We start from the raw sequence: 20663 nt of genomic DNA, 5'->3' as shown, positions 1-20663 counted from the left end.
ATTCTGCAGTCGAATGAAACAGCCTGACAGAAGCTAAGGGAAACTCATGGCACAAGCGTTGGATGACAGCAAACGTCCCTGAGAAGCTACGAGAGAAGCACACAGACGGAGAGAGGACGGGCCGGAGGGCAGGGAGGACTCAGCGATCTTCCCTGGAAACTAAAACCTAAGCTTCCTTCAAGGTCTGCCAGGGCCTCCCCTCTGCCTCCTGAAGACTTGTGAGCGCGGCTCTTCCTGGACCGGCACCCTTAGAACGCAATCTCGTTGCCAGGCAACCCCTCCTCCGATTCCTATGGCCTCCCTATGATTGGCTTAGAGCGGGCGTCGCGCGCGTGACGTCACTGCGCGGCGCCGGATCGGATGCGCATGCCGGCCGAAGCGGCTTTCCTGGATCCGGGCTGCCCTCGGCGGGAGCTGCTGGCTTTTGGCGCCCAGGGCGGACTCAGCCCCCCATTTGGGGCGGCGGCGAGCGCGGGAGCGGCGGGAGCGGCGGTAGGCGCGGGCGGCAGGGCGGGGTCTCCCAGTTTGGCGTCCCGTAGCTAAGCAGCCCGAGCTGGTTGCTAGGGACTCCAGATGTGCTCTGGGAACTGGGCTGAGAGAGTGTTCTAACTGGAGTTGGCCCACGCAGTCTCCCCATTTTCAAATCCCCTTCCCCCAACAGCACCCTGGAGCCGAATTGAACTCAGGTTCCATTGAAAGTGGGTGCATGCGGTGACGGGATGCTGGAAGGGTGGAAAGCAGGTTTTGCTTCCTGATGACAAAGGGGATGCAGATTTAGCTGAGCGCCTTTCGAACTTTTTGGAACTTTCCGGGTTTCTGATTAGAGAGTAGAGGAAAGATGCCGGACGATTTGACTCCAGTGGGTACCGAAATTTGGTATTTGTACAACAAAGACGGTGTGGTTTCCTACCATATACAGGTGCCACTTCAGGCAGAGGCCCAATGAAACCTAGGGCCATTTGTGTCGTGTTTGTTGTTTTTCCTTCTGACATTGTGACATAATTTAGCATTTCATATTTAGTGGATCTCCGTGTTCTGATGTCTACTCAGAATTCTAAGAGAGGAGGGGTTACCTGGAGAGTCCTTAAAACAGTGTGTTTCACCTCCTCATTTCTTCCAGTCACTACTCCGTTACACCACCTGCCTAAAGTCATTTAAAGTAGAAGTCGTCTAAAGATGAAGGGAGCATTTTCCTTTCATAGACAAGTTCTTCCTGGTGGATTTTTTTTTTAAACCAAGCATATTTACTTTGTCTTTTAAATAAAGACGGATACCTTTAACAATTAAAAAATAGTTATTTTAAAAATAACCACTGAGCCATCTGTGCCTAGCTCTGCCCTCATCACTAAGGCTTCCTCCAGCAGCTGATGGGAGTAGATGCAGAGACCCATGACCAAACATTAGGTGGAGCTCTGGGAATCCAACAAAGGCAGGGAGAAAGGATTGTATGAGCAGGATGGGTGGGGACATCAGGAGAACATGGTCCGCAGAATGAACTAGGCAGGGCTCCTAAGGGCTCACTAAGGCTGAAGTTGCAACCACAGAGCCTGAGTGGTTCTAGGAATATTAGTTGTGGTTGTTAAGCTTTAGGTTTTTGTGGGACTCCGAAGAGTGGGTGGGTGTGGTGGTGTCTCTGACTCTTGCCTGCTCTTGGGACCCGTTTCTTCTTACTGGGTTGCCTCTTGAAGCCCTGATATGAGAGTTTGTGCCTAGTCTTATTGCATCTTGTTATGGTAGGTATCCCTGGGAGGCCTGCTCTTTTCTGAAGGGAAACAGAGGAGCAGTAGATCTGGAGGTCGGAGGTAGTGGGCAACTGGAAGGAGGGGAGGGAGAGGGCCACAGTTGGGGTGTATTGTGTGAGAGAAGAATAAATTAAAAAAAAAAACTTTAAAATCATTATTTTTGCAAGAAACATAGGCAGGCAGGTCTCTTAAGATCAAGACCAACCTGGTCTACATAGCATGCTCCAGGCCACCCTGGACTATATAATGAGACCCTGTCTAAAAATCAAACAAACAGCTATGCTTTCAAAAAGATCCAGCCTAGTTTACTCTATCAGCTCCAGATTCATCGAGGGAGCCTGGTTCACAGAATGTTGGAGAGTAATAGTAGGAGATACCCAATGTCAACCTCTGGCCTCCATGGACTCACCTACTTTCACAAATTAACAGGCATCCGTGTACACACACACATGACCCAAACTACATTGAATAATGAAACACCTTGGAAGCTCTATTTTCTAGAACTTAAAAGTTTTTCAAATGAAGGGATTCCTTGGCTTTTAAATTCATTTTAATTAGAAAATAGTGCAGAGAAGGTGGCTTAGCTGGTAAGGAATCTGATCACCCAGAATCCTCTGAGAACTTAGGTGCTTGTGGTAGCCTGTCTGTCATCTCAGCACTTCTGAGACACAAAAGGGAAGTCTCTGGCACAAGCTCAGTAGCGACATTAGCCAATAAGGGGAGCTCTGGTCTCAGTGAAAGACCCTGCCTCAAGATACAAGGTGGAGAGCTATTGGGAAAAAAAAATGGCAATCTTGGACTTCCACACTCATATCTATATATAACTCTTCATTTTGGTCTTGTGTTTAAGGCAGATGAACAGATTCTGAAATGGTTTCATTTAACTGCAGGGCTGACAGGGAGGCGATGCAGAAATCGGAGTACCCTGGAGGCGTGCAGTTGAGAGTCAGAACAACAGGTCAGAGCTTTGCTTTTTCAAAGGGAGAGGTCGGTTTGTTAATGATACATTCCTTGTTCTGTGTGGATTCAGGAGAGTTTCTTTTGCACATTTGTCTTTTGTCCTGATCCGATCCTTCCCCCTATTCCCCCCACCCCCCAGGTAATTATGATCAAAGGACATCCTCAAGTGCACAAATAAAACACAGGACTACAGTTCAGCGGAGCAAATCCTCCTCATTAACCAGTTCTCCAGAGGCTGCAAGACGGGTTCATCCTCGGCCAAGTGATAAACTCAACCCGAAAACCATTAACCCTGTGAGTACTCTGGCAGTATGGTTTCTCGAGGAATAGGCATGTATGTGATTACACTTTAACTGAATTAACAATTCTGAATGCTCTAAATAGACAGTTTATTCTGAACGCTCACATGGATTGTCTTTTTGCTAGCTTTGAGCTGGTTGTGTGAATTTTGTTATGTTCTCAGTTGTATGTCAGCTTTTTAATTTTCTCTCCTGTTTGCAAATTTCAGTGAGCTAGCTTGCCATGGCTATGGGATTGACTAGTCATATGCTTCAATATCCACACAAAACTCTTCACTGTTCTTTCTGTTGTACAAGTTCAATCCTTTAGAAATCATAATGTAGTAGAGGCATGAAGCCCGTTTGGAGAAGTTACACAGGTTCTTTGACCTCTGCATGTCTATACTTGGCTGACAGGCGTGCTGGATATACTGTGCCAGCTAAAAGGAAGTATATGCCTTCTGTCCTTAGCACCAGTTCTATAACCTAGAAGATGCATTCAAATACATGTTGGTACAAGCTTTTTCTGACTTTTGACTCTACCAAGCCTAGTCCCTTGTTGCATAAAAGCCTAAAGCCAGTTTGAAGATATTAAACAGATTCTCTGGTTTCTATACATCTGTGCTTGGCCGATGGACATGGGCACAGGTATACAGTAACGGGTAGCAAATCTCTACCCCCCCCCCCCCATACATAATTCCTGAATTCATTATTCAGCCCTCACCTTGAGGATTCAGACTGACAAAGTGGAAAGACATTTTGCTCTGTGTACGGTTCCAGCCACCTGCAAAGCTTTGAGCCAAATTCGAGGTTGAAGGAAAATAACTCTGCATCTTGGTTGTGTCTGTGTGTTGTTTGTTATTTTTGTTTGTTTTGTTTTGTTGCTGTCAATCCTTCACTTTTGTTTTTTCCAGTCATGTGGCTAAACAACAGTTTCACAGAGTAATACAGTGGGGGGGTTTGAAAGGTTTTTTTTTGTTTTTTGTTTTGCTTTGTTTTTGCCTCTGGTCGCAACAGGATTAAAATTGAAGGTGTCAGTAAATGGAGTTAGCGGTGATGTGTTTGTTTTTCGATTTCAGTTCGGTGAGCAGTCACGAGCCCCTTCTGCATTTACAGCTATCTACGCTAGGGGTGGCATCCCTTGCAGGTACAGTCAATACAGTGCATAGCTGACGGTGTGGTTCAAAATAACCGAATGAAATCAATATATTCTTCACTTTAAATTTGTTAAATTTAAATCAGGGTGACGGACTACCTTGACTCTTGTATTGGTATCGATCCCTGGACCTGGTTGACATAAAAACACCTCAACTCCAATATGTAATTACTAAGATCTGGAGTAAGACACCAAACAATTTCAGAAATTAAATTCAACTGAGTGTGCCATTTTGGATACAACTAATTGAAGCATTCACAGGCAAGCTGCAAATAAGAAATTCTGCCTTGTTTGTAATATAAACATGGGCAGTGCAGTGAAATATGATTTCTTAGTAAGTATATATGACAATTTTTGCTCCATTTTGAATAAATTCCTGATGCCTTTTTTCATATAATGTTCTGTTTCATTCTGTTCTTCATGGTAGATTTTTTTTTTTAAATATAGAAGGGACAATTACAACATCGATTTTTATGTTTGCTTCTGAAATTTCAACAATGCACTTTTTAATAGTATCTTCAAATTTGGAGGGAAAATAAGCTAAAGAAGCATTCTTGCATTTGTTACTGTTTCATCCTTACATTCTAATTTGAAGGGTTAGGCATGCAGCTCAGTTGATAGAGTGCCTCCTACCATTTGTAAGGCCCTGAGCTCCATCCCTCAACACTCCATAAGCTCGGTCCCCTTTGCTGGTAGCCCCAGCACCGGGATGGGGAAGCAGGATGAAGGTCACCCTTGGCCGCATAGTGGATGTGAGGTCAGCCTGGTCTACACAAGATGCTGCCTCTCACACACTGACCCTGAAGCCTTGTTTTATTTACTTCTTGAGTTTCTTGACTGCTTTTCCCCAGAGTAAGTGAGATTTGCTGAAAACAGAAAAACGGATACCTTTCTGAGTGAGGCCTCTTGTTGTGACTGTAACAGTGAAGAAGTCAGACCAGAGAGCTGAGTGAAACCAAGAAGTTTGGGAATGACCCAGTGATTCCGTCATGGCTATACTGCTGCTTTGTAAACCCATCAGTTGTGGTTCAGGAATGGCTCTGGGGAATAGTGAGAAGACGTAACTCAGCACTGCCTGTAACCTCAAGGGGACCACTTCATCTTCCTGGCCTTAGGGCTTTTTAAATTTTATTTATTTTTTTTTCTCTCTTTCACAAGGAGTGAAACAGATTTGCCTTCAGATTATTAGTTTTAGGCTATGAAAATGTCTCTGTAAACGTTACCTTTTCTAATTACTACATATCTTCGTTTTCTGTAGGTTACTATTTCATAACTGTTTGACAGAGATCAGTGCAACATGTGTATCAAGTTTCTGAGTGACATGCAGAAATATAAATAAAAAGTTTTATGATACAAACTCACTAAATTTGTGAATAATGTGAGAATATGAAGTATTGATTACTTGCTTTACTTTCTCCATGTCCTAATGAGTTTGGTACTCCTATATATCATAGAATAATTCTAGTGGGACTCTGTTTTGGCAAGAATATTACTGTGTTATAAGTTCCCTGCCTATAAATGCTTGTGGGGTTTCTGTTACAGTTTCTGACTTTTGTATTTTAGATTGGTACATGGCTCAGTAAAACACAGATTACAGTGGGAATGCCCGCCTGAAATTCTTCCATTTGACCCTCTTCTAATTACTTTAGCTGAGGTAAAACATTCTAGCTCTCCTGAGTGCTAATAGAAAAAAAATTTTTAAAATTTTGCTGTTCTTTTGTAGCTTATAAGTACATGTCATTCTATATTTTTAAAATAAACATCAAACAAGAGTCTCTAAAATAAAGAACACTAAGCAAGTAATTGTGATATATTGTTTTGTGTGTGTGTGTGTGTGTGAGAGAGAGAGAGAGAGAGAGAGAGAGAGAGAGGAGAGAGAAAGACTTTATTCACACAGGCACACACACATACACAGATGTATATTTATATAAAATAAATGGCTTGGCTAGTTGTAACAGGGATTTATGGCTAAATGAAATGGATGGTACTTAGTTCTCTTTTAAACACAGTCTTTCGTATAGACTAATCAAAGCTAGTGATACATTGCATAGTCTGAATGATTAGGGAACACAAAGTACTTGGATTTGTGAAGTCATTAAAGGGCTTCTGCCTTTACAGCTCATTAATATCAGTCCTTCTAAAATCTTTGTCGCATGAGTGTGTGTGTGTGTGTGTGTGTGTGTGTGTGTGTGTGTGTGTGTGGTTGTGCCATGGAGTGGGTAAGAGTCAGAGGACAACGTTTTGGAGTTGGTTCTCTCCTTTCACCATATGGAATCAGGGTTTGAACTTGGGTATCAGGCTTAGCTGAAAATGCCTTTACCTGCCAAGCTATCTCAGTGGCCAGGATCAGTCTTGTTTGTATACCTGTGGTCCAATACCAGTACATGTATTTCTGTACTGGGCAGCTCTTTCTTTTTTCCTTCCTTCCTTCCTTCCTTCCTTCCTTCCTTCCTTCCTTTCTTCCTTCCTCTCTCTCTCTCTCTCTCTCTCTCTCTCTCTCTCTCTCTCTCTCTCTTCCCTTCCTCCCTCCCCCCCTTTTTCTTTCCTTTCCTTTTTTTTTTTCTGACACAGGGTTTTTCTGTGTAGCTCTGTTGACCAGGCTGGCCTCAAAAGCGCAGAGATCCACTTGCCTCTGCTTCCCAAGTACTGGGATTAAAGGTGTGCAGGAGCATTGACTGGATAAGTTTCCTGTTTTCTTCTACTCCCTTAGTAATGGGCAAGGAGTTTAGATGACCACTGTTGAGATCCATGACTTTCTAGTCTCCATTTTGAAAATGAGTAAGATCCAGGAATTGTTAGGACAGGTACGGAACATGTTAGAGAATGATTTGCCACGTTGGTGATTTTGTAGAAAATATGGCAGGACAGTGGGAAGGGGACATGTGACCACTGTTTGAAAGTGGGTATCCAGGTCAAATTGACAATGTTGGAAACTGACTTTGTGACACGATTTTGCAGCTGGTTATTTAAGCCTGCTCCACAGATAGATGCAGAGGTATTGCCATCGCTATTCTCTTAAAGTCAGATGGTCATTTTCCCACCTCTAGTAGGAGCTGGTAAATGGTGGGCACAGACCATTGCTTTCTAGGGCATCTGGGAGGAAAAACACCTACTGTGAGCAAGGCTGAACACAGATTGTGTTTTCAAATTGTGCCCCACTGTGGACAGCAGATTTAAGTTCCGACCTGTCCCAGCAGAGCAGGGTCTCCCTTCCAGTGCCGGAATGCATTTAACTGTGAAGGCCAGCCCTTGTAGGAACTCACTGAGGACATTGAGGGTCCAGTGTGGGGCACACAGTGTGCCCCTTGCTGTCCTCCAGGGTCCTCAGGAAGCAGTGGTCTCAGTGTTTGATGACTTCCTTATCATCTCTCACTAGCTCTCCCCTCCCCCAACTTATCAGTTATTTTTATTTTTTTAATCCCTTTAGGATTTTCTTCCCTATTTGTTACTCTGTTGATTTTGCTTTTCTCGTCTTTCTTTTCTCATTCTATGTGAGGGTAGAGCTCTGTATGTCTTTTGTTACATGATCTCTTGGTATAATTCAAAAAACAATCACTGAAATTACTCATTGTGATTAGAAAGACATTAAGCAAACTCTGTTTTCACTTATGTTAGGAGCTTTGTGTTCTGTGACTTCTAATATAATCAAAAGGTAGCAAATGAGTCATGTTCCTATGTCTACATTGTCTTTGGCAGGGCCTGAGGGAGACAAAGCATCCTTATACCTTTGTGTCCAAGGAGGGCTTTAGGGAATTACTTCTGGTCCAGGATGCTCCTGAAAAAGCTGTACCATTGCTACCCAGACTCATCCCTGTGCTGAAGGCAGCTCTGGTAAGATCATTTGTTTCACTGGACTTCATTATTCCCAGTCAACATGATACAGATGAATACTCTGATCCGAGAGAACACTGTTTGCTCCTCCCCTCCCCTGTATTCCATGCAAATTATTGATTTACCGGTGGGTTTGAAGTGCAGTGTCAACCCACTGTCGCTCAGAGTCATGCAGTTATGCACTTGACCACGTTGGAGGATGTCTCAGCTTCCCGGGATAAAAAAGCAAACCTTTTGAGTAATTAGGAGGAAAACCTCCAGTCTGCACCTTGCAGTCTGCATGCGCTAGGTGAATCTGAGCAACTGCTCTTGTCTGATGGAAGTTGATTTACCTTTAGATACAGCACATTAAAGTTTACTCCACCAATTGTATTTGCTGATTGATTTCTCGGTTTAAGTGCTTAATCCTACTGCCCCATCCCCCCATTCCCCACCAATGAACAAGTCTCATTCAGATGTAACTGCACCAATTCTATTAGAAAATCTGTTCTGAAAGTGGAAAGTAGAATTATACACAAAGGGCCACTGAAAAGTTCAAAAATGAAAGAACCCAGCATCTCTCAAGAGGGTTGTATTGTTTTTAATTCTTGCTGTTACCTGGCCCACAGGTCCATTCCGATGACGAGGTGTTTGAAAGAGGACTGAGTGCACTCGTACAGCTAAGTGTGGTCGTTGGCCCATCTCTGAATGGCCATCTGAAACTTCTGCTTACAAGTGTGAGTACTGGGGAGTGGCGAGTAGCTGTGCATACGTCCTCATAACTTCAGTCTTCAAATCAACCGCTAGCCCTAGCTCACATCCTTAAAGAGACATTTACTTGTCATTGCAATAACAGAAACAACCCGACCTTAGGAAAGGTTTGTCTGTGCTCCAAGTTTGACATGTGTCAGTCCTCCATGGCAGGACGGACATGTGCCAGTCCTCCATGTGGCATGGAACATGTGAGGTCATAGCGGGCATAAAACAGGGGTGGCCATGTAGGAAGGGCTCAGGGTCTCAGTCTTTCTCTTCAGCTGAGCCCCACCTTCCATTCCCTCCCTCCTGTCAATCACACTATCACAGGAAGATCCCAGCCAGGATAAGTCCACTCCCTGGGGAAAGCCTCATGAACTTTATCTGGAAAACTTTCCCCTGAAGACAAACCAAAGACTTGTTCTGTTTACCTGAGCATTCCCCTGTCCAGTCACTTTGACAGCCAGTGTTAATTTTTACCCCAACTAAGTAGGTTACAGAATAACTTAGTAGTAGACAGTTTCTCTAAAAATTTTCTAATGGAAATTAGAAATAGTCTCTAATATCGCTCTAGTATTTTCTAATCTTAAAAGCTGACTTTAGGTTTCTAATAAAAAGTGCTCAGTATCATCCTATTCAACCTATGTTGACTATGTTTCCAAAATGTTGACCTGAGAGCATAGCTTGTTTTAGCTGAGACATCCTGGTCGTTGTCTGCGAAAATGCATGCAGTTTGTAGGAATACTGGTACAATGGCCCTCATAGCACTGCCCATCTGCTAGTGCCTACTGTTCTGTCTTCCTTTACGTACGCTCTCCTTTTTAAACAACATTCTGTGCTTCCAGCTAGGGTCTGTTTAGGATGTATCCAGAAAATAAGTGGTGGTGTTTCTCGTCTGATTTCTCCCTCATTGGGTAACATGTGCTTTAGATGGAGGTGTCATAGATCTCTGCATGGTCTTGCACGTAAAGTATGCCATGCTTTTGAAAACTTACATTGTGTTCATGTGTGGTTGTGTGTGGATACGAAAGCATGTGGATCTCTATGTGTGTTTATATGTGTACATGTGGAATGTGGAGAACCACCTCAGGCGTTGTCTTCAGAAATATTGTCCACCTCCTTTAAGGTGGGTCTTCCATTTACCTGGAGCTCACCGCTTAGGCCGAATTGTCCAGGCAGTGAATCCCAGGGACCCTCTTGTTCTCTGCCTCCCCAGTGCTGGGATTTAAACATCGGCCATCATGCCCCACTTGCTATGTGGGTTTGGGAATTGAAGTCACTCATTTCCCCAGACCCAGAAATGTATTTTCATAGCCGATATTGCAGGACCGGCAGTGCTTGAAATGTCATAAATTCATCTCTTAATTGTTATATTGCTAAGAGTAAATTTTAGTAAAATGTTTACTGAAACAAACTTTTGTGTTCTTAAATTAAGACATCCTCAAAGGTTATTTGTTAAAGGTTATGGCAAACTTTTATTTATTTTGGAATCCTCCTTTCCCCAATGTTTAATAGCTTTCCAAGAGGCTAATGGACAAAAAATTCAAAGAACCCATCACCAGTGCCTTGCAAAAGCTGGAGCAGCACGGCGGGAGTGTGAGTAGATGCTGCTCCTGTAACCACGCGTTGTTTCTGTACATTGCACTTGCAGTCCTATTCAGAGAATCAGTATGTGGTTAGCACGTTACACCATTACGGCTGCAAGGACAGCTGTGAAAATGTCTGGATTTTCATCTTCCAGACTAAGAAGTTCTGCTTTGGGGTGGTTTAGTTTTCAAGCTGGCTTCTGCAGAAGCAGGCTGGGTAAATAAAGGCCTGTGTACTTCTGGGGAGGTCTTGGAAGTGAAGTCTTCGTTTTTCTCTTTGATCGACTTTACATGTTTGTTTTGACCTGTGAGAAGGTCAAAGGATGACTTAGCCTAATCCCCCAAAATGCTTTGAAATCATTGTGTGTTTATTTACTTCTGTGCTTGGCTGTATTAGGGATGAATTGCAGGTCCGTGTGTGAGCTCAGGAGCTTCCTGACCTCTGCATAGGTTCTCCAGTTTCCCTTTCTGCCTTGTTTTCTTCCTCTGACCTTTAGAATCTCCCTGTGCATGGAAATGCCACTTCCACAATAGCAAAGCACATACCCTTTCTTCAAAAGTTGATTCAAGTTTCCCCCTGACTTTTCAAGGGGAGGAATGTGGAGGCTTCACTGCTACATGTCAGTAAAAGTAACTCATTTTCATAATGGAAGAAGTATTCAGCTAGTTAGCCTAACAGTGTTGAGATTTCATTGTCCAGATTTTATGAATAATTAATCAGAAAAAAATGTATATGGCTGTATACAATGTTTTGCTGGCCATGCCTTAATCAGCTAATTCTGCTAATTTTAATAATCTTTAATTATATATATATATATGTGTGTGTGTGTATATATATATATATATATATATATTATATTTGTGATGAACACTTAAAGTTTATCCAGAGGAACTAAGTCTGAAAAGGGCTGTTAGGAAATGCATTTCTTTGTTGTGCTTGAGTTGAGTAGGAAATTGGTGTTCAGACACTGAGGACATGTGCAGAACTAGCCCCTAGTGAGACCAATGTCTCCATTTTTGAGGAAGTACATACTGTAAATGTACTTGATCATCTCAGAATCTGAATCCCCGATGTATTGCCCATTCCTCTCTTGTGGAATGCAAATTAACAGATGGTGAATTTTAAGCTGTAACTCTCCCCAGTGGTTGTCTGCCTCCAGGAGATCTTTTTAGGGAATGGGCCAAACAAAATGGAAAAGACTGTCATCTGACATTTGTGGATGTCTGTGTGTACCGGATTGGGGAAGTTACCACAGAGATGTATTTCAGAAGCCCAGCATTGTTACTTAGAACTTGCCTGCAGAGCCTGTAGTCGGTCAATCCAAGGTCCTAGAGAGAGGGTTCCTTTTGGTATTACTCAGTCTTATTAGCTTTAGATATTGCTATGAATTTAAAAAGAAAAAGGGGTTTGTGGTTACAAGAGATCTTAAATCTTCTCAGTCATTTTCCTATTCCTTGTGTGTCCTACATTATATTTTAGTAACAATTTCTGTCATGGCAAAAGGGTCTAGGGTCTAGAGAGATGGCTTAGTAGTTAAGAGCCCTTGTTGCTTTCTCAGAGAACCTGTGTTCATTTCCCAATACCCTCATGGTTATTGACATCCACCTGTCCCTCCAGCTCCAAGGTGACAAGACATTCTCTTGATGGCCTCCTCAGGCACCGGCATGCGTGTGTACAGAGGTCTTCATGAAGACAAAGCACTCATACACATAAAATGTATACATTTAAAAAAATTTTTTGAAGACACTGTGTATTAGAATTAACACCCATGCCTTTCTTCTGCCTTGGTTAGTGTTCTGCTTATTGGAGCCATTTTGCTGTACTTCAAGAACATAAAGAATGTTGTCTTTCTTTATTAAGAACTTAGAAACATATATTAAGTTTCTTCAGTAGTTATGAGTCTTTAAAAAAAAGTTCTTGGTGCTGGTGAGATGACTCATTGGTTAAGAATACTGCCTGTTCTTCCCAGGTACCCAGGGGCCATTCCCAGCATGCACATGGTGGCTCACAACTACAAAAGATGCAAAGCTCACTTCTGGACTCTTTGGACACTCCACACATGTAGTACATGGTCATATATTCAGGCAAATCATCCATACACATTAAGTAAAGATAATTAAATTCTAAAAACATTAAAAATCCAAGAATTCTTAGTGTAGTGTAGTCCTGTTTCTTTTACTTTTATAGGTTATAATATTGTGAAGGCTCAACTACTGGGAAAATGGAAACATTTGTTAAGCACAGAGACACTTTCTTATAACTCATATTTGCCAATCTTGAGATGAAACATATTTCCAGATGTATGATTAAGTTTTTGTCCTCAGTAGTGTGCTCATCTGTCTCAGGAAAGACATATTTCTTCCAGAGTATGAGAGGACTGTGATAAGTCCTCTGCTGAGTCCCCATGAGGACTATACTCATTTGTTCACCAGGATGCGCCCCAATGTAAACTTGCTGGTATTGACCTTTAAGTCAGGATATTGGGTGCAGAGAAGTAATTTACACTGGTGTGCTAGTTTAGTGGGTACATTTAAACACTGCCCTTACTCTTTGCCTCTTCGTAGATACTTAAAGACTGCTATCTGTTTTAGTTCCCTCAGAAAAATGTTCTGTTCATCCTGTAATTCTGGTTGGGTCCTTTTACTTTTGTTTAAGTTTTAGGTACTTCTTAAGCAACTCTTGTAACTGTAATGCCTACTGGGGTAACTGTGTTCTAATGACAGTGTTTTCTTCTGTTGTCAGGGAAGTCTTATTGTCATCAAATCCAAAATCCCAACATACTGCTCTATCTTCTCTTGAGTAAGGGAGCTACCAAAAGCCAGGCCCTGACGGTGGCTGCAGCGGGCTTCTCCTGAGTTCATTTCACTCTGATTCATTAACCAGGCTGGAGGACCCTGTCCCGTCCAGAGGACTCCTTGTGCAAGCTGTTTGTCAACAAAAAGCACAGGTGCTAATGGAAAGCAATTAAAGTACTCTGGTGAAAAGTTGACTTCTGTGAGGGTTTCTCATCTCTATGAATCTGTGTGAATTTATGGGTCATATCTATGAGCATATTTTCCAATGTATTTTTACTTACAGCTATTCCGAACATCACTTTATAGCTGTGCACTTATAGGTTGTTTTTGGACATTTCTTGTTTTTTTTTTTTTTTTTTTTATTTATCAAGGCTGAAAAAATTTAAGATAGCAAGTAAACATTTGTGACTTCACTTTTAGCTGGGTTGTGCAAAAGTGTATTTTATAATGTGGAATGCTTGGGCACCTCTTTTCCTTCCCGAATATTCTAGTTTAAAAAACTTGTTCTAAATGTGAAAATTCTACTGCAGGTATATTGTTTACTACAAGTTGTTGAAACTACCTAAACTTTATGTAATTGTTATTTTTACATTTCAGAGCCTGAAAATACCAATGATGTACATACATGATATTCAGAAATTAAAATCCTAAAACTTCAATGTATTCAGTGATATTGTAGTACTTAGTTGTGTTTCAGTTACTTGTTTTTTTTTTTTTTTTCTTTTTAACATAGTTTTAACTATGTAATTGTTTCTGATGAGCTAGAAACTTCTAGATGATTCTGCAAGAAGAAGGAGTAGAGGAAGAGCAATGGAAAAATGGAAGACTTTCAGTGTGTCTGCTAGGAAGGGTGGCTGGAGGGACTTGGGTAGTCACACCAAGTCCAAATCATAACGACACATTGGAAAGCATGGGGACAGGCAGTCACTGTGTTTCGTAGCAGTAGTCACATGCCTTCTAGACACTGGGTAGATGATGGCCTCCTCCCATTGTCTCCCACAGACAGCTGGTTGGCCACTGGGCGATCCTTGCTTCAGATAGTTGTACATCTGTCAGTTGAAAGAATACAAGCAGTTGCTGAGTGACCTGCCCATCCTCCACGAGGGCTTTTACTTCCTGGTCCTGAGCCCTCTCTTTCCTCAGATCTGTAGTACCTTGTCACATTCTCAGACCATGCCTGCTACAGCAACTGCCTGACCCCAGGCTTGCTTCGAGTTTTCTCTGCAGGCGGCACTACCCAAAGATAGTGACAGTGTAGTTAGAACCTAGTAATTGATTATAAAACTTGCTAGAACATAAAGACTATAGCAGACACAGTAGAGTAATAAACACTTTATTTTGCTTTTATTTTTCCTTTTGAGATACAAAATGTGCACATTGAGTTTACACAAACACGTGATGGCAGATTTCAGTGTACATGTACTGTACTACTCTTAATTCCTACACTGGTGATAGCAGGGCAGCTTTCAACATCCTATCTCTACACCAGAATAGATACCTGATTTATTGTTGCAGACAGTCGCAAGTTTTCTCCTCCTGTATCCTCTTGGTACTTGTGATATTTCTACGAAACAGGGAAGATGTGTACACCTATAGTACTGTTGTGGCAACTCTACAGTTTTGGCTTAAGATCACTGAAATGAATCTGAATCATTTTAAGTTCTACAATGAGCTAAATCATAATGCAATTTAGATGAACTGTTCAATATTTGTATTCATTTTCTATACAGTCTTATGCATTATTTCCAATATGACAGAATCACTGGTGTTTTCAAAGATTATTTTGTTTTATCTTCACTCCTGGTGGCTTTGGGGCAGGCAAGGATTCTCTGTCCCTGAATGGCTTATACTAAACATGCTATGAGAACATTAGGGGTTTTGATGGTGGCTAGAATTGCCCTTTACTGCTGTTAGGCTTACTTGCTAATAAGCATCACTAGGTGCTGGAGGACAGATATTCAGAACCATTGCAAGTCTGTAAACATCCTTGGTTTGTTTAATTTCTACTTCATGACACAATACAAAACAGTCTACATGTAAGATCGAACAGGTCCAAAGTTACATGGATTATATAGAGCCTTGGCTTTAATATGGAAAATTAACAAATACTAAAATAATTTTTATTAGGTATATGTTAACATCTGATAATAAACTAATTTTTTAGATGTTCTTAAAAAAATGCCTAATACATTAATGTCTTTAACAGCAGGTGGAGAAACCATAGAAATTGGGAACTGTTTTTGGTCTTTATTTTCATTGCAATAATCTTTGTTTATTTTTCAATGTTGGATGATTCAAATTAAATGGAAGTTTGTTGGCTTTCTGGAAATTAAATGCATACTTAAATATTTTAGAAAACCATTTAAATTCCAGGACTAAAAACATAACAAACAAGTTGGGAAAACCCACTTGGGTTTTAAAATCGCTGATCTGTGAAAGCCTCAGTAATCTGTGGCTAAGGAGCAACACTATTCCAGATTCGGTGCCTTTTCTTAGAGTATGAAACGAGTTAACACATTTCACAACCCCAGTGATATTGTGGAGAAGATGCAGATGTGTAACTGGAAAACTTAAATATTTGTGTGTGTGTGGGGGATTATTTTATATTAACACAAAGCAGTTTGCATAATGTGCCTCAGTGTAAAGCTGAGCAATCTATGCTAGAAATGGTGTCCCCAGCCTGTAAGTGTGCAGGGTCGTTCACACTGGCTTCTTCAGCGGAGAATGTGCTGGCACACTAGATCACATTTTCAAAGAGCTGCATGGAGCGCATTATGTTTTCATCCTGCAAAGGAGAAACAGAAGGATTTGATCTGCTGTGTGTATAATGGAAAGTATTGCTGCCCCGCGTACGGCCTATACCCTTCATGTGCTGCTTTATGTTGACCAGTGTAGATAATCTTTACTCTTTATACAGGTAACACAAGGCTTTCGTGCTTGCTTGAATATGCCTTTAGATATTTCATCCCAGTCTTATTTGGTACGGGTGTTTCTCAAATGATGTCAGGAAGAAAACAGTGAGTATGATGGCTAATGGTTGTTAACCACACCTGGGATCTACTAAAGCTGCTGGGTAGTCCTGGGATGGATTTTCTGTTTCACATCACATGAAGCATGACGACCCACCCTAAATCAGGGTGGCATCAGGACATGGGAGAAGAAAAGTTTGCTTTTTGCCTACTTGCTTTCACTCTTGCTGGCAAGTTGATCTACCCTGTTGTTACGATATTCCTTTGCTAGTATTAGAAGCAACTTCTTCAGGATTTCCACATAGACTGAAGGTCAGTAGCTCTCCTGGAGTCTCTTAGGACTCTAATGTCAGATTGAGACTGTAGACTGAGACAGATTCTCAGTCTCTTCAGTGCAAGGCAGTCATTCTTAAACTACTGATAATACACTCTGTAAGTCAATCTAATAAATCTATCCCCATATGTATATATAAGGAGATTTTATATATATATGGAGAACACACATACACACTAATATATTTATAATATCCATTGTATTAGTTTTGTTCCTTTAGAGAACTAGGATGGTGAGCTTCAAGAGATCATCCAAATGGAACAGACGAGAACATTGACATTTTTTGTAGATTGCAAGTCAAAGCTCAGAAAGTGTACACGTACCCATTTCCAGGACAGGGAATAACCAATACACCTGCAGCCATTTTACCTCTGTAGCTGACAGTTATTGCTAAGTCTGTATGACTTTGAAACTGAATGGTTTCTGAAGGCTGGAGGAATGATCGGTCAGGAGAAACTTGCATCACAGTAGCTGTGTTCAGCTTTGCTGCTTTCTTAGGAATGAGCTACAGTGACATATTGGACTGTTGAAAACAGCCCTTCTGCCTTGCTGGTAAACTCTGTGTAAAGCTGGTAAAGCCATGTGTATCGGTGATGAGTCACTGCTGGACCACTGGGGCTTCCATTGCCCAACCTATGTCACATCACCACTAAGAGCGGTGACGTCACCACTTTAAATCTTTCAGACATGTTGACAAGCAAGCAGGCATCAGGAAGGTTGAAACTGAACAATTGAAAGAGGAAAACAAACAGCAAACAGGTGTCCATGTTTATTTGTAAATATGGCTCTACCCGTTCATGGAGTTGAATCACTCTTAAGTGAGCTAAATCTAGATTTCCGGGCAGCGTGGAACTACTAGATTTCTCCCAAAAATTGTTTCATCTTTATTTTTGTAAGTGGGGACAATTACGGAGTTCAGCCAAAATGCTACTTTTTGTCTGTGTAATTAAATTAATGATACTTTGCTGAGGATCTGAGCTTGATCCCTGAAAGTCACAATAGAAAAGGAAAGAACCAACTCTGACAAGTTGTCTTCTAACCTCCAGATGTGTGCCATGGCACTATCCTTCCTCACAACACACACAGATGTAAATTTAAAATAAGTAAATAAAAACAAATAAAAACAAAACCAATACAAGCTTTGTTGTTTGTGGCATTCGATTTCTCTTCTACAGTGACACAATAAATACACATAACATTGTCCTTGAACTGTGTCTTGGAAAGAGTAAAGTTTGTATTATCATTATGTGCGCACGTGCATACGTCTGTGTGTAGGTATGTAAGCACAAGCATGCAGGTTCCTGCAGAGTCCCGAGGAGGGCATCCGATCCCATGCTGCGGGGCTTAGAAGACTGGAGCTGCCATATGGGTGCTGGAATCCAAGCTCAGGTCGTATAAGGGGAGCAGCAAGCACTCGGTATTTAACAGTGCATAGTTTCATAATGAGTTTACAGGGCAAGTGTGAAATCAATATTAGGTTTTATCCAAGGTTACCCAAAGTACAGGTTTTATCCTGATTCCCTGTTTATCCAGTCTTTTGTTGTTGATATTTTTTTAAAAATTTAAATTTGAAACAAGCTTGTTTTACATATCAATCCATGTCCCACACCCTCCCATCCCCCCTCCCCTAACTCCCATCCCATCCCCTTTCTCCTCCCCAGGAAGGGTGAGGCCTTCCATGGGGCATCTTCAAAATCTGTCACATTTGGAGCAGGGCCCAGGCTAAGGGAGTATCCCTCTATGTGGAATGGGCTTCCAAAGTCCATTCATATAATAGGGATAAATACTGATCACTACCAGAGGCCCCACAGACTGCCCAGTCCTCCTGACTAACATCCACATTCAGGGAGTCTGGGTGGGTCCTATACTGGTTTCCCAGCTGTCAGACTGGAGTCCATGAGCTCCCCCATGTCAGGTCAGCTGTCTCTGTGTGTGTCTCTCTAGCCTGGTCTTGACCCCTTTGCTCATCACTGTTCCCTCTCTGCAACTGGGTTTCAGGAGTTTGGCTAGTGCTTATCTGTGGGTGTCTGCTTCTCAGCAAAGCACTCTTGACCACCGACCTACTTCTCTAGCTTCAGAAACAGTAATTTAAATCTATGGGTTTGTTTTTGTTTGTTCAGTTTTTTCCAAGACAGGGTTTCTCTGTGTTGCCTTGGCTGTGCTGGAACTCACTCTGTAAACTAGGCTGGCCTTGAACTCTTAGAGATCTGCCTGCCTCTCCTCCCAAATGCTTGGATGAAAGGCATGCACTAACACCACCTGTTGTCTATTTTTTTATTTGTCAGTAACGAGTAACCTCTAAAGGTTTCCTGAAACAAACAGGAATGCATGCATAATTTTTGCCTCAGGATAGACATGCTATCAAATCGGGTATGCGCATAAATTTGCTTGTGTTCACATGAGAAGTTTGTCTCCTTATCGTGCTCAGCTTATACACTTGATTTATATTTTGCTCAGTTTATATTGGCTGTGCTCACTGTAGCTGATGCTAACAAAAGGAATAGTTCTTTTCCTTACTTACTTTTTGGCAACTTTCAATGAATTCATCAATGGTAACAACACCATCTTTATTTTTGTCCATCTTCTGTTGGAAAAAAAAAAAGAATAAAGTGTTGTAGTGGATTGTCTTTTGATAGCCTCAGTGTACCTAATAGAAACAGGTAAGAAAGTAGCACATCATATGTTATTCGGGACAATTCCATGCTAGGAGGAACTAGTGAGTTCTTACAATGGTTGAGACAAGTCATCATAGGTTGTAGCCTTTTCCCTGTAATGTGAAGCATGAGTCACCTAAACTGTTTTCTAAATATGACAGGACTCACACAGTTCATGGAACTGTAGTGTCTTGATTTTTTCATCTGTAAAATGGGAGAGTAGTAGTGATAATTGGTTATCATTGCTCTTGTGGGCACTGCATGACAACACTTAGGAAATAAGAGAATGGCTTAGAATGTAGTCACTTATGGAATTACAATTGTCTTTAATAATAAATTCAGAAACCCATATTATGAGATAAAGATATTATGGGTCCTATTCTATCCCTGTGAATATTCTCCTTTACCTTTCTTTTCTTTTTTTACATCAAGGTGCTACATGAGTGTCAAGAAATCTATTCAAACTGCCCCTCACCCCATCACATCCTTCATTCCCACCTGGAAAAATGTCTCTACATGCTGTCGGGGAGCATCTTCCTTGAGGACAGGATAGGTGCATTTTCCCATCATGTCATATATTGCTTTCATTATGTCCAGCATTTCCTGAAATGGAAAGGAACTCATGTGAGCCTGCACACCACATCATGTGAAGAAGCACATCTGAGATGTATTAGGAGACTCTGTTCATAGTGTTCTATTTGCCTGTTTATTTCTTAAATTCTTTGTGAGGTGCCGTTTGGTTTGCTGGAAGCCAACAAACAGGCCAAAAGCAGTTTTGAAATGAAGTAGATTTTATGTATCTCACTTGGTTGGAAAAGGAATAGTCTAGTTTAATGCTTTAATTAAAAAAATATAGACTTGGTTTTACTGAACTATTACACACTTATTAATTTCCACTTATTAGAAATATCCTTCATTTAGTAATAAAACTACTAATTGCTAAGTCCTTGGAGTTATTTTTCCCCCTTTTCCTATTTTGGCAGTAAATTGAAGATGTTATAGAAGAATATGAATTCAAATGTTAAGTACCTTAACATTTTGTTATCCTTTAAAGTAAATTCTATTTTTTTGTCATGCCATTTTGATGGGAGATGTCATTCTGTATATGTTTCTCATACTGGTTTAATGAATAAAGCACTGTTGGCCAATAGAAAAGCAAGATAGGCAGGACTAGGAGACAAGGAGGAAATAGGAAGTGGTAAGAAGGGGTCAGGATGGAGAGCCTGGAGAGAAGAGAACCGCCATTCCTCCACTCTCGGTAAGACCACGTGGAAATACATAGAAATGGGTTAATAATTAAGACAGAGCTAGCCGATAAGAAACTAGCACCTGGCCAATAGCATTGTATCAAATACAGAGTCTCTGTGCATTATTTGGGGCTGGCGTGGCAGCGGGACAAGACCAGCGGCGGCGGGCGGAAAAACCCATACTCCTTACACCATTTTAATCTTATAGGAGGTAAAATAATATCTAGTTATTCAGATTTACTATTTGACATAACAGATTAGGCAGGTGACACAGTTCTATTCGTATTTACTTTTGAGGGTATGGATTACCTGATAAAGCAGTTTGTAAAAATAAGTGAAACTTTAAAAGATGTTTCTAACATAGGTAAGTAGTCCGAT

The 20663-nt window shown here is 41.3% G+C and overlaps 2 protein-coding genes across 7 annotated transcripts in view; one reads left to right on the top strand and one right to left on the bottom strand.

Moving 5' to 3' along the window:
* The first annotated feature begins 426 nt into the window (after positions 1-426).
* Positions 427-13593, top strand: Pacrgl (parkin coregulated like). Its single transcript, XM_051174086.1, has 9 exons — positions 427-492; positions 2633-2700; positions 2842-2996; positions 4060-4127; positions 5700-5790; positions 7833-7967; positions 8576-8683; positions 10215-10295; positions 13029-13593. Exons 2-9 carry the CDS (start codon positions 2649-2651, stop codon positions 13083-13085), a joined length of 747 nt encoding a protein of 248 aa, XP_051030043.1. The 5' UTR covers positions 427-492; positions 2633-2648; the 3' UTR covers positions 13086-13593.
* Positions 13594-15675: 2082 nt separating this feature from the next.
* Positions 15676-20663, bottom strand: part of Kcnip4 (potassium voltage-gated channel interacting protein 4) — a 998325-nt gene continuing 993337 nt past the window's right edge. For 2 of the 6 annotated variants that reach the window (XM_051174063.1, XM_051174062.1), the window contains exons 6-8: positions 19537-19641; positions 18906-18968; positions 15677-15866 (exon numbers count right to left, since the gene is read on the bottom strand). In XM_051174063.1, coding sequence (XP_051030020.1) covers positions 15819-15866; positions 18906-18968; positions 19537-19641 — 216 coding nt within the window. In that variant the 3' untranslated portion in view covers positions 15677-15818. Of the gene's footprint in view, positions 15867-18905; positions 18969-19536; positions 19642-20663 lie in introns of all 6 variants that reach the window. The other 4 variants (XM_051174060.1, XM_051174065.1, XM_051174061.1 and 1 more) reach the window with 3 other exon arrangements.

Source organism: Phodopus roborovskii, unplaced genomic scaffold (assembly GCF_943737965.1).
Source record: "Phodopus roborovskii unplaced genomic scaffold, PHOROB, whole genome shotgun sequence".
In the NCBI taxonomy this organism is placed as follows: domain Eukaryota; kingdom Metazoa; phylum Chordata; class Mammalia; order Rodentia; family Cricetidae; genus Phodopus; species Phodopus roborovskii.
This window is presented reverse-complemented; position numbering and strand designations above follow the sequence as displayed.